Source organism: Megalopta genalis, chromosome 5, assembly GCF_051020955.1.
Source record: "Megalopta genalis isolate 19385.01 chromosome 5, iyMegGena1_principal, whole genome shotgun sequence".
Classification (NCBI taxonomy): Eukaryota; Metazoa; Arthropoda; class Insecta; order Hymenoptera; family Halictidae; genus Megalopta; species Megalopta genalis.
The window spans coordinates 15366193-15380078 of NC_135017.1; the positions used below are offsets into that span (position 1 = coordinate 15366193).

General features: G+C 45.4%; 1 protein-coding gene and 1 long non-coding RNA gene across 10 annotated transcripts in view; one reads left to right on the forward strand and one right to left on the reverse strand.

Moving 5' to 3' along the window:
* mmd (disintegrin and metalloproteinase domain-containing protein mind-meld) overlaps window positions 1-13886 on the reverse strand; it is a 48477-nt gene that overhangs the window by 12023 nt on the left and 22568 nt on the right. For 4 of the 9 annotated variants that reach the window (XM_076521576.1, XM_076521575.1, XM_076521574.1 and 1 more), the window contains exons 2-18: window positions 11041-11097; window positions 8676-8824; window positions 8384-8440; window positions 7941-8020; window positions 7561-7630; window positions 7350-7496; window positions 5920-6123; window positions 5277-5351; window positions 4782-4954; window positions 4468-4637; window positions 4108-4271; window positions 3837-4004; window positions 3134-3438; window positions 2859-2974; window positions 2702-2790; window positions 2532-2627; window positions 2210-2372 (exon numbers count right to left, since the gene is read on the reverse strand). In XM_076521576.1, the coding sequence (XP_076377691.1) occupies window positions 2210-2372; window positions 2532-2627; window positions 2702-2790; window positions 2859-2974; window positions 3134-3438; window positions 3837-4004; window positions 4108-4271; window positions 4468-4637; window positions 4782-4954; window positions 5277-5351; window positions 5920-6123; window positions 7350-7496; window positions 7561-7630; window positions 7941-8020; window positions 8384-8440; window positions 8676-8824; window positions 11041-11097 (2283 nt within the window). Of the gene's footprint in view, window positions 1-604; window positions 708-2209; window positions 2373-2531; window positions 2628-2701; window positions 2791-2858; window positions 2975-3133; window positions 3439-3836; window positions 4005-4107; window positions 4272-4467; window positions 4638-4781; window positions 4955-5276; window positions 5352-5919; window positions 6124-7349; window positions 7497-7560; window positions 7631-7940; window positions 8021-8383; window positions 8441-8675; window positions 8825-11040; window positions 11098-13886 lie in introns of all 9 variants that reach the window. The other 5 variants (XM_076521573.1, XM_076521570.1, XM_076521572.1 and 2 more) reach the window with 4 other exon arrangements.
* Window positions 5539-6971, forward strand: LOC143259426 (uncharacterized). Its single transcript, XR_013033319.1, has 2 exons — window positions 5539-5806; window positions 5874-6971. It is a non-coding gene; the product is annotated as an uncharacterized LOC143259426 (long non-coding RNA).

Consider the following 13886-nt stretch of genomic DNA (forward strand, 5'->3'; position numbering starts at 1 on the left):
TTGAGATCTATGAATCCCCTGGAACGCGACGGAAGTGGAGATGTACATAGATCGCGCAGCTCGTGCAGCATAGTCACGACGATCGTGATCATTCGGATGCACTATGCGAGCACGAGCACATTCAGAGCACACCATCGAGGAGACAGTAGTACATGTAACAAATCACTGGCTAAAAGTTTGGAGGCGGAACTGTCGTTATGTCGATGCAACATCGAGCTGCTGTAATCTAGGAAAATATTAATTTCGTTAATAATCCGGCTGCCGCTTCGAAACTTCCTGCCCGTAGTGTGTATAGTATATACATATATATATATCCGCGAGACGCACGCATATTGACGTATATGCATACATATACGTAGGTATATGTATGTATATACACATAGATATATATGTATATGAAGATAAATGAACATCGAATAAGTAGGCTAAGACGAATTCAATATATCATTAGAGCATTGACGGCCGCGTGCGATGCCTGATCATCCAGCTAGCCACGAAATGATACTTTGACAACGAGAGGACAGAGAGATGTTGACTTCGAACCCACGCACAATGAGTGAGCTCTCAGTTTCCAAGCACTCTGTGATGATTTTTGCTACTGTACCTGTAGCAAACAGCCATTAGTGCAAAACAAATGAAGACTCCTTTGACCACACTCACCAGGATTATTACCATCCACCCGGTGCTAAGGGTGTTGTTAACGTTTTCTGAAACGACCAATCACTTCGTATTCTACACTTGCGCTCGATATATATAACACATTTTTGTCGATCGTTGTGTGTACAGTGGATCCTCTGCCGTTGTAAGCACCGTGTGCCAATTCCGTACGAAAACATATTCAGGAACTCGCTTCAGCGAAAAGAGAAAAGATGAAGATACCGTTTACATCGGCCGAGGATCCGAGTCTAATCCCTGAAGAATTCAAACGTTCAAGCTCCTACAGAGGTAACCGGTTATACCTGAAACGCTTCCCAACCAAACCCGTGTGCCTCTCTGAATCCATCAATGGTCTCTGAACCGCACGAGCTTGGACGAGGAAGATTCAGCGCTCGGTTGTTTCTTTCAAGTTAATTGCCAATGACAACGACATTTTCTAAGCTCTCCAATATCTGGAATCTCGAAGCTCCAGGATTCTAAATTGTACTACCAATGTCTTGCAATGTTTGTTCGTCTAACAGTGTTAACTATACTCTCAGGAGGACTTTTCAAGTATTATTGGATCACTGTACGTACACACGATGTCTCAAGAATCTGCCTAATTAATTGTGCTAAGAGAGAACTTCTCGTAACAAGAGATTATGTCTTTTTGAAAGTATGTATATTAAGACATAACAAAGTATCTGACCGACTCGCTTCTAGGTGTTTGGAGGCGCAAAGAATATCGAATGTACAGTCTACTGGTGAATCTGGAATTCTCCCTAAAAAGCAATCCAGATCTAATTCGATTCAAACTTTCTTCAGGGGTTGATTATATTTTAGGGGATCTTCCCAGGCTCATCCAGGCGGCTGTACGATGATGTTGTTGAACTTGTAAACGGCCCGAGGATCAGCCGGATCAAACGTAGATTTAACAAAGTCACAGCGAGCGAGCCGTTCACCTGTAATATGCGATCGTTCCTCTGTCTCGGCGGATCGCGGGGGATATATGATGTCTGTCATCGAGTATATCGTAGATAATTGTGTGTGACCTTGAGTGAGAGCTTTACGGCCCGTGTTACACACATGTACGGAGGAACGCATCGAATGTTATGTGCACAGCTGATGGTATGGCCCCAAATAATCAGGCGGCTAACGGGTATACCGACGGGAGAATCGAGGGGTACTTTGTCTCTTGGTGTTATATTGTGAACTAAATCGAATTCGTCCGACCGGATCCTTGGCCGGGATCTAAGAGATCCTTCTGTTGTTTTCAAAGATTGATCTCCAAGTTCTCTTTCGCGTTGTTCTATTTACTCTATCTTGTCTATCCTGGCCAAAGCGATCCGGTCTCTTGTTCTTATCCTAAGGTAAGGAAAGAAAAACCGGAACGACTCGTCCTCCGGAGAGAGTGTAGAGTTTTGCACCTCTCTCTTTCTTTCTCTTTCTTTCTCTCTCCCTCTCTCTCTTTCTCTCTCGACAGCACAGTCGTTCTCGGTTCTTTTCCGTCACCGCGGGCGTTTATTCTAAAGTCGATCGGGCGCTTGAAAGAGTTGTTCGAATCGCAACTTACCGTAGGGGGTCTCTTTCGGCCCCATTTTACCACTTGTATTACTTTTACCAACTGGTCCATTGACGGTAACCGTGGGTGGAAGTGTGGGGATCTCTTCCTGTATGGAGCAATCTGGACCACCCCATCCACGCTCGCAGTAGCACGTATTTATGTTCGTGCAAACCTATAATCATGTTTTATGAATGAATGGCTGCGATCGCGCTTGCACGCTTGCCAATACTTTGTACAAATGAATCGGTGTCATTCGAACAACTTGGAAAGCTTGACAATTTTAAACGGCTATAAAATGTTCAAATTCAAGTTGAAGATGAAAGACACTTACGCCCTTGCCCGAGCACTCGTTGTTGTTGTGATTACTAGGACATGTTTCTTTGCCTATCAGCGGAAAGTGACTCGTGCATGTTTGGTTTACACAGACCTGAAACGAACCGTCGTTTTAGTCTATATACCTTTGCTTTCATATTTGCTGTTGCATAATTTATCAGTACTTACCGAATTATTTCCGCAGGATGTTCCGTCGCGAACCAGCCCCATGCTGGGCACCTCCGAGCCGTCAACTTTACCATTGGTCATCCTGTACAACCAAGAAGAACGACACGCAGCAGGATTACACGCGTCCATTGAATAAAAACAAGCATTTAAATTACTTACTTGCATTCGTATTCCTTGCTCTGGCGCGAAATTATGATGCGCACGTGATCCATCCCGGAGATTACTGGCTGCTTCTTGCCTTGCTGACAATGCAGCGAGCCACAGTGGACGTTCCTGAAAAGAGAAGCTTACGGTTTGGTTCTGGCAGAAAATTGTCTAGAAAATTGTGAAAAGCGTCCGTTCTTCGAGTGTTAATTGAAACGATTCTTGCAGGACAAGCTGCAGAATCTTGCTCAGGAAAAGAATAAGCAGAAAGATCGAGAAGCTGCTTACTTCGGTTCGCATTTGATATAGTGACCGGATGAATCGGTGCCACAGTGTCCATTCAACGAGCCTTTGGAATTGTAGTATTCGTAGCAGTGTTTGTCAGCTGCGATGCCACCGTAGCCCCAGATTTGCTCGCATTGCAGATCCAGGGCCGGACAGACCCCGTTGAAACAGAATCCGGTGTTGTCCGAGCACGGGCTGCCATTCTTCTTGAAAACGTCCTCTGGGCATTGGCCACTCTTACCCGTACAGACTTCCGGTAGGTCGCATTCGTTTGTCGCCTTCCGGCAGACCACTCCGGAGGGCACCAACTGTACAATGCCACACCGAATTACATTTAATTTGTCTCCGTTACCGTCTGCAAACTCTGTTGAATCTATTCAAGGATTCCGAGTGAGTCAAAGTCAAAATTCAAATGCAAGCTTCGCTCGAAGGTCTCTTGAGTCAACAGAGTTTGAAGACCGGTAGATCATTATTGAATAACGTCTAATTCCGTGTGTTAAAGCTGTCTCATTGTTTCAGGGACACCGCCGGTTCGTTTTCCGCATTGAATCGTGAATGCGTTTATCGCACTGTCGCGCAAACTGTTTATCGTCACGTACATCTCGCTCCTAGGAAGAGGAGACCGTGTCGAATGTGTTCAACGATCGACAAGATCCTGGCGAAGCGATAGACGGAGGTGTCGTCGAGTATCCAAAATATTGTATACCTTGCACTTGTTGCAACATGGCCCTGCCGCGCACTCCGCCTCCCTGATGAGATTGCAGGTGATTGGATCGCAGCAGGGATCGAAGTCCTTGCACTCATCGATCGGTCCGCAGTCGCATTGTTCCCCGTCGTCTACTACCCTGTTTCCGCAATATCGATTCGAATCCACCTGTATTTCGTTCGCCAATCAGAAACACAAAGAGAGAAAGAAAAAGAGAGACAATGGGAAAAAGAACAGCACTTTCAGATGCCGACCACGGTTGCTGACTTACCTGGTTTGGTTTATTGTTAAGACACAGAGCGTCGGCGCTCTGCAACGCCATCGTGTAGTCCTGTCGACTGCAGTCGGAGAACTTGTACGGTTGCACGTTGTCTAAGCCGACGATTGATTGAGCCATGATGCACCCGTGCCAGTCCCCACACACGCAATCGTTTCCTACGGTTCAAGACAACCGTAAGTCCAGAATTTATTATAGCTCAAACCCCGGAGTGTGGAAATGTAATTCATTTTTTATTATAAAGACAAACTTATTATAGAGATAGACAACATAATTAGGAGATGACATCGGTCACTGTCCCTTTCTCCCACCCTCTCTCTCTCTCTTTCTCTTTCTCTTTCAATTAATACTAACTTCCATCATCGTGGTTCATGCCAATATTATGGCCGATCATGTGAGCCATGGTGCCCGCCAGTAAATGTAGCTCGTACGAATTCACATCAACGCTAATTCCTACGGATTCTTTTTTACAGATGGTCGACGACGTCGCATCCCCCGATTCGTCGTTTGAAAATGATTTGCCTCTGCAAATGGAAATCGGGTATGTAATGATTTATAGTGATAAAATAGAGCGTGCAATGTCAATTAAAGTTAGGTGATGAATGCAACTTAGATCTTTTCGAGTACATCGTGTACACGCGATGAGGCTACCCGGTCGCTATACTCACGTGAGCAACTGGGTGGTGTCCTTCGAGACATCGTACAAATGTCTCGTTGTGTAGTCGTTGAAGATTTTCAAAGCTGTACCAATCTCCATGTTTTCAACGATGTTCGCCTTGTTTTTTTCTTGCCAGGTTTCGATGTATGTCACGGAGACTCTAGTGTTCAATGTACGGAAATACTGCAACCAAATATAAAACGAGTTATTAACTCATAGGGGTCATTGACGCACTGTATACGCTATTTAATTCTCAAACGCGGTAACATTTTACTCGAAATTCTAGATAACTAAGCCGTTTCATGCGCCGCGATATAGCGTTTAACGTGCGAGAAAGTATCGTGGTACTGTATCACCGTCTGAACGCTCCCATTGAATTACATATACGGTCTAACATTATATATCCTTCTATTTTTAGGACTTCTATTTTCCTAGTTAGAAAATATTTTTCACCGCTTATTGGAAGCCGATCAGCCACGGGTTTTACGACACTGACAATACTCACCAAATCAGCGATATTGACGACTTGGATGGCGTCGTGGACTACCTCTGCTCTGGTGCTGCCGTTCCTCTTCTCGAACTAAGCACAGAAAGATTCGATTTTACCCTGATTTATTTCACGGATTACCGGTAAATTGCGTCCTTAAAAACTATACCCGGCCACAGCGTTGATCACACCTTTTTTACTGTCTTCTTCAATGTTACATTTTAACCCCGCCCCTTTACACGGATTTGGAATCTTTATATGCTGAAATGTATCTTTATATGCTGTATGACTACATCCCTAGGTATCGATTGTCATTGATCAATCGCGAACCGGTATTCAAGTATCTCTGCAAGGATGCAGAGATATGCCTGAATCCGCACACTAAAGATGGTAAACTGTCTGCCAGGTCGCAAATTCTTGCAACTGGGTCATCGCATGCCAAAACCTATACAGGCATTAACATATTTCCTTGTGACAACGACTGGCTTCGTTTCCATTTTGGACAGTGAACTGCACACTGTATTTTTGATTTTGTTGGTTGACCATCGGTATGGCAAATTATTAAAATTATGGTAGTGCAAATAGAAAGAAAACTAATTTGTTGTTGTTTTCAAGGGACGTGTTGTTCTCGGGATGGAGGCATGAAGAAAGACGATCGTACCATAGCCTTATCGATAATGATGGCAGTTTCGATGTATTTGATTGCCTCACGGATGTCTCTCTTGTATCGATCGGAAGTGGTCTCCGATAGGCCCAGAACATGCTTCCCTCGACGGTTCTTTGAACGCCAGTCAATTTTCTTCGTGTTAGCGCAGCCTTTGTTAGCCTTTGATCGAGCCTCAAATATAACGTGAGGATGTTTCTGCTAAAAGAGAGATCTGCATGTAGTTTATATTCTCTACTGGCTGTTCCATTCTTCATTCAAGTATAATATTTCTTCTTTCTTTCTCTTTCTCCTTCTCGGTTCTGAGTATCATTAAGTTACTGCGTGGCATAGAATTTATTATAGAAAAGAATTTTGAAAACTATAGTTTATACAATGTGTACACAGTGTTTCGTAACACGTGGTCCACCCCGGTTAAGCAGTGGGTATGGCGTGAATAGATTCAGTGAAAGGAAGTTAGCACAGAGCATACCTTGTTTGACCCAGTTCCGAGTTTCTAATTAATTGATAATTGTAATAGTTGGAACAGTCCCTGATTTCGCGGAGCGATCGATCATCGGCAACCTTATCACCTTGTAAAATTTGACGGCTTTGGAGAGAAAGAGAGATAGAGAGAAAGAGGAAGAAAGAGAGGAAGAGAGAAAGAACGAAAGAGAGAGGGAGAGCATTTGCATGCTCGAATACGGTCACAAAATTGTGTTTTCTTTTCTACGCCTTCTCTCGTCACGTTGTTAGTTCGAGATGTTTTTATGAATAATAACGAAGCCTCGTGCATAGAGGAACAACGATTTGCTGTGCTCCAGCTCCTGTTACGTTGACTTAACAAAAAAAGACTACCGAGACAGAATGTTCTTGCATTAAATGCAGTTTATATTCCTTTCTTCCGGTGACTGATCTCGCTTTATATCCACGATAATTGATATTGTATATACAATGATAATGATCTTTCCTTCGCGGGCACACGTACCAGCTTAGTGAATTCTATATGCTTGAAGACAAATTACAACAACAAGACAATGTCTTTGCCGAATAAAAAGATTTAAAGTATATCTTGAATATAATTCTAATAATTTTTAATCGAATTAAATAGCTGAACTGTTTGCTTGCAATTTTAGAGGCTAGACGCGCGAGCTTGATGAGATGGTAATACGATATTCGTCCTCAAAGGATCAAATAGCGGAGCAGCAAGCGGCACGAGCTTATGGGTATGCTTCCGAAATTAATGGAGAATCTATTGATCGAACAATCATCTGTACTTCTCAGCCGGTTTCAGTGTCAATGTCAAATCGTTATGTTCTTCATCATCGGTCGAAGGTAAGTTGTTTGTTTAAGTATCGCCGTCTTTGCTATTAACTAATAGAAACGATTGCTCGTTTGTAGACTAAACAGATTGCGTGTGCACAGCGTACGACAATCGTGAAACTGACCGACAGATCGCCGCCATAGAATGGATGAACGACAAAGGTCTCGTTGCCTAAATGAATGACACCGCTGAGACCGTTACACGTGTGAAAGGCAGCGCTGGCCCCTGGATAATCCTTGATGGTGCCGTGATAGTAACAGTGTTCTATCCCCTGAAAACAGATTTTCCCAGCTTGGGGTAACACGTTCCGAATGGTATGAGAAAGTACGCCTTACCTGTTTAGAAATTTGTTCCGCGTCGCCGACTAAAAAGTCTTTTTGCTTAAGATTTGGTGCTAAAAGTTGCCTGGAACAGAGGGAGTAACGTCGCCGTGAAATGCATTTCTCGCGCCCAGTGTCATGGGTAAAGGGAGGCGCGAGCGAGGAAACATATTTTCCCGGGGAAACTAGTATCGATTCGGTTTCTCGTAAATTGCTTTTCCATTGTTGCTTCCGCGCTTTGTCGGGGAACATCGAAAAGGAATAGGGAGACGAGAGAGAGAGAGAGAGAGAGAGAGAGAGAGAGAGAGAGAGAGAGAGAGACAGAGACAGAGGGAGAATGAGAGAGAAACCGAACAGATACGACGTCTCCAGGCTTTCGCGGAAGCTCCACTTACCCATTTAATTCTAAGTCTAGGCGAAATTTGTGATTAAAGGCCTTGATCAAGAGGGACGTCCGATGAAAGTGTCTCCCTGTCTGAAAATCGAAGGATCGTTTAGCCTGAGATTGTTCAATTCCCTTAACATGCAAAAATGGGCGCGATTCTCTTTCGTTGCGGCAATCTAATCGGACAAAATTTATATCAATTGACATGCTGTTGAATCTCTATAACTCTGAAACCATAAATAGTATATTTCTTTGTTGCAATAATTTTGCACCGTTAGTTTGCAACTAGCTGTACACTGCAGCGTTGCTGCCCCGGTATAGCAGTCGCTCAGAGGCCAGTGACGCGCTCGTACATACAAACGAAGCTTCTCTGTTTTATCGATGGGACGGCAGGAAAAGTAGGGAGCGACATAATTACGCCCATTTTTGCCAGACACGTTCTACAACACTTACTCTCGTTTTGCCTCGCAAATTTTGATATCCACTCTCACCGTATCCTCTTTGAGGAAACTGTAAACGGGACAAAAGAACCGTATTAATAGTCGATAGGGGCGAAGTGCAACGTGTGCACCGGTGTCTCCGGGAAAGATGATGTCCAGGGGCAGGGACAGGGTGAGACGTTAGAGAACAGAGAGACAATCAGTTTTTCCTCGTTGTTATTTCGGTTCCAAGAACAAGACAGAGGATGCCACCCTTTCCGGAGACACCTCTCCCTGTTCTTCGCTCTTCGGGGTAACGTGATTACCTTCGACATGCCGACTTCTCTCGTGGATATTCCCATTTTCTCGTGATGCCGTAACTGTACCGGATAGATGATTTGATAGTAATGGGTCCCGATTTTTCTTAGTAGCTCCTGATTTTGTGTATACTCGCGCAGTAGTCTTTCGGCCTCACCTGAAATCAATTTCCCGCCCGATGAATCGAAATGTCCTTCCGATTCACCCTCCTGTCTGTCTCTCTGTTTGTCCGTCTGTCCGTGTATCGCTGGCTCCATCTTCAAGGAGAGCACATGTGCACGCTTGTCGGTGTAGAAATTGCCTCTCAGGGGCTACTCTGTCGCGATGTTTCAACGTCGTACAAACCCTATAGTATCGTTCGAATACATTCGAAATCGTTGCAACGAACGTCGTTTTAATCATTGAATTTTCTACTTTTCGTGCTGCGAATCAATTTTATCTAAACGTTCATCCAGACTAACTAGCAAAATAGAATATTACAAGAGAATTATTTTTTCAGGTTCGCTCGGTCTGGATATCTCGAACTTTGAAAACGAATGGTAATTAGCGGGGGCGTCGAGGTTTCCTCCTTGCGTAAACTGTTGCTAGCTTGTACGACGAGCTACGATTGACGCGAGATAATCGGTGGAGGGTCTCCTCGAACCGTGAATCCTCCAGTTCCATCCTCTTATCGACTATCCAGGCGAACGCCTCGATTTAACCGATACACCCGTGTCAGTGCCCGGAATGAAGTACACGGATCATTATTCATCCGTATTTTTTTTTCAGGTGAACCATTTGCGGCCTGTTAATTCCTACTCGAATGTTCAACGGTACTGCTAGAGTTCGGTATGCGACTAGGTCGGATTAGACACTTTTTGAGCCCCTCTGGAACCAGGGATCTAATAGCTTCATAAATCCCTAATCGCATCGTGAAATTTTTCGTGTTCGGTGAAAATGTCCTGCTCGGTTAATTGATCAACGGCGTGGGTGGGACATGATTGTTAATTCGCAAAGGGGCGGGTTAGGGAAACGTTTGCAATTCAAATGCAACAAGGACCGGCAGCAACGACAGGAGCCGCGCGTCAGAGCTGTAGGTCCTTTGCAAACGAAAAAAAGACGATCTTCACGGTTGCCCGATCAAATATTTTTCGCCTATCGCTTTACAACCCCCGCGACAAGATTAGTCATCCGCAAACGCACTATCCTCCCGGAAAATGGTCTAAAAATTAACTCAATTTAAGTTTCGCATTTCCAGCCAATCACCGTCGGTGTTGACTTAACAATAAACCATTCTCCGCGTCCGAGAGAACTAGATGTAACCACAGATCGAGTTTCCGAGAGGGAAGTGCTGCAATGCGGTTCCACCCCTCGCCTCCAACCGTCACTCCCTCTCCTCTCCCCTTACCCCCTGCCGGAGCTTCCTTTGCGTACATTTCACCGGGACATCACAAGAAACCCGATGCGTCCTCTCCCTCGGTTCGGGTCGAGCCAACCATTTTCCCTGTTTCACTCTCTTTCACCGTGACAAATCGTTTTAAACGCCGCCACCCCGCCGAATGTTCCGAAACACCCTGTACACTTTCCCCGAGATAGAGAAGGCAGGCTTTTCTCCTTTGTCGTGAATATCATTTTTGAGCAACCACCCCATTCTTTTGTAAAATATTTATTGTACGCCTACCTATACTTATTTTAATATGTCCATGGCAATTCTTTAGAAATTTCTCTTATGTTTTAGGTCCCCGAAGGTGTGTACCAACAGTTCTGCCTTGCAGTCTCGAGCAAAAGATCTTTCGTCAAGGATCATTTCAGCCCTCTATCTTTATAGCTCACAGGTCAGATCTTTTTGCGTAAAATATTTATTTGATGCCCCCGTTTGTCTCTGTCAGTATGTTCTACAGATTTGACCGACATTTCAGGGGCAGTATGCAGACTCCTCGGATCGACTGTGAAGAGCTAACGATGTCGACTGGCAGTCGGAAAAATTGGAATTTGGATGGAATAGTAAAAAAGCGGTCGGTGTTCGTCCGGTGTCTCCCGAAGGTGGTTGGTCGAGGCTGGTGCGCGTCGCAGTTGCTATTGCAGTTGTTCGCGCTCGCCGGCGAGCATCAAAGGGGAGCGCCGCGGACTTTGACGGGGAACTTCTCTCAGTTACGCATTGTCTATTTACGCGATCGTTTCGTAACTTTGCGTTCGCGTCCCGTGCTCTTTGTCCAGGCGTCAAAGGCGGCTTCTGCCGGGACACTCGTCGTCGTCGTCATCATGAGATTCTCTCTCTCGACGCGTGCACGAACCGGTTTCGCGGCGGCCGAAAGAAAGGGAAAGAAAACGAGAGCGAGAGAGAGCAGAAAGAAAGAAATTAGAGAGAAGGCTAATGAATTTCGCGGACTCTACCTTCAGCTTCAGAGATCTCCACGTTCCAGAAGGAGTCATCTAAGGTGTAGTCGGCTTCTGCAATCAGAACGGAGGAAAAACATGTAAATTCAATTAACAAGAACGACATAAGCGATCAAGTCCCTCCGCGTGCATGCGATTCGTGGGGATGGAACCGGTGATGGGGATGGGTTGGGTGGGGAACAGTCCTCCGGGAACCAAAGATTCCGGTCGTTCCACCCCGGCGTCGGAAAATTTCTCGAGTTTGCGAGGAAAATTCCTACGGGAGGCACTCGTCGTCGTTTCGCCGCGAAACCAACTTCCGTACCCCAAGGAATTTCGGATGGGTTATCTGGGAATTCTTGACGACCGGGATGAACTTCACGGGAAACTTTGGGGATGATCCGTGTTATCGAAAAACGGTCAGCAGCTTCGTTACTCCCCTCCCTCTCTCTCTCTCTCTGTTCCTCCCGCATCCAAAGCTTTTAATTTTTAAATACGCACGATTTTCTACCCGTAAAGCTGAATCCGGTAGGAATGGATTTGGCAGCTTTGCCATGCCCTCGCTGTATTGCTGGGGTAAGAGGATTGTTCAAGAGGTAATTCGGCATAGTTGTTGAAAATAATATTAAAATATTTAGGTTACAGAACACCACAGCCAGCAGATTGTACATATAAAGGGGTGGTTGGCGAGCAAGCGGGCTCAGCTTATGGACGTAGCCGTGACCACAGCAAATTTGCGGTAAGAGGATTGTTCGAGGTAATTCGGCATGGTTGTTGAAAATAATATTAATGCTAGAAGTACTGAGAGCGAACGGTCAGGCTAACTGGATTTAATTTGATCGCGTCAATTATAATTCAATTAATCGATTCATCGAAGAAATTCTCACAGTGGCACTTTTATGTTTCAGGTAATTAATCTAAAAATCTGTTCTCACATCCCTGAGACGATTCTACCATTGAGCGATTTGCTAGACTGAAAACCAGGACCAACAAAGACCGAGAATTCGGCCGTTCTCATCGACAACCATGGATTCTGATAACAGTAATTTCAATGTCCTCTCGGTGCACTCTTCGGCTCTGTTACCGGTAGATCGGTTCGTTGACCCAGCTCGGGGGAAAACCTCGCTGGTTTGTTCGGGAGTAACGCACGATAACTCGTCGATGATTTATTAAAGAGGGCCTGAGAGAAAACCGGGGGGTCGGACAGAAGTAATTTCGAAGCGGGCGTCGACTACCCCCGGCGAAATTTCTCCGCCCGTGAAAGTCGCTGCCCCAGAGGGGCCTCTCTCGTCCCTAAAGAAACAGCCAGGGCGTCATTGACTATCATCCATTCGAGGCCCTCATCGCCTCAGGCTTGTTTTTCGTATACCACCCCGGGAAACTAGGCCACTGGAAACCGAGTTCTTTTTACCAGCGACTCGTCCATTTTATGAATTTTATGAAACCCACCCCTTCGGACAGATGGTTTGTACCGAGATGAAAAAGTTTCAGTGCCGGCATCAATGAAACTTCACTGAGGAAACTTGTTGTTCGCCTGCCACGCTCCTCCGATCCCCTCGTCGTCACACTGCTGAATCCATGGATTCGATCCAATGGGTACATCTGTAAGTTCGCCTTTTCAGTTTGTCTTTCGCGTTGCCCGAATTAGATTCAGATACACACTTGTTACTCCTTAAACATATTATATGTTCAAAAGTTTATAAAGGTTCAAAAACTGATTCGCTCTGTCTGAAAAATATTGCGGTTGAACAGCGGAATGGGAACGGCAGAGCGAAGATTTCGCAGACACTGCAAGTCCGCTGACAACACGCCGAATGCGCTGAATGCGTTCCCTGGGAGGAAATCGACGAACCGCGACGGTCACTGATTGGTAAGTGCAACGAAACGTGATGGTTTACAGTAGAACCGTGGTTCGTCCTCTAATGCTTCGAGATGCAGCGTCCCTTTACAGTCCTGCCGAGATTTAGGTCGTTGGGCCGGCTCTTTCCCGACTCTCTTTAGTAAAGGATATTGCCCTCCTTCCGATCTTCCCACGGAAAACCTTACGCGCGATTTTGATCAGACCTGGGACTTGCTTTCGCGCTTCTTGGATCGAAACTGTTTGTATTATTAAAACCGTGAGTGCGTTTTCTATATAAGTTGCTCTTTCGACACTTCCGAAGCAAAGCTCAAAATACCACGAATCAACGTTAACGAGCTGATAATTGCAGGAACCGGCGCGTCGTGGAAACGTTCGGCAATAGTCGGATTCCGGAAAGTTGGGTTCACCAATATGCCGAGCAATCAACGTCGTTGAAAAGGAACACTTGGCCGAGAAGTTCGACTTGGATCGCACCCATTGACTGGGTAATGGCGACCCGAACGAGTAACACGGGTTAAAGGTGACGGCGACAGAAGGCAACCTTTCTTAAGGTATTTTAAAGCAGCACCAAGATTCGCTGTTCGCTGAATATACGCGGATTCATTCAGGATACAAAAGGTTAATTCTCGATCGAATATTTTCTGCTACAACGACCGAACGAAACGCAGTCGGTGGCAACTTCGTAATTAATTTTACCGCCGCCCCATTTACTCTGAGGGAGGGACGGAGGAAGAAGGTGTGTGTGTATGAGAGACAGAGAGAGAGAGAGAGAGAGAGAGAGAGAGAGAAAGAGAGAGGAGCTTTCCTTAAACGTTCCCAGGAGTGTTTCGCGCAATGCGCTCTTCTCAGAGCCTGTCCCGGGGTTTCCTGGTATAACAGCGTCGCGGAACATAATGTTCGCATGATGAAATTAAACGGTTCAGAAGCTCCTATAATCTGTCGGGTAAACCGTGGTGGTAGTGGTGGCAGTGGTGGCGACGCGACGTGACGCGACGGGGTTAAT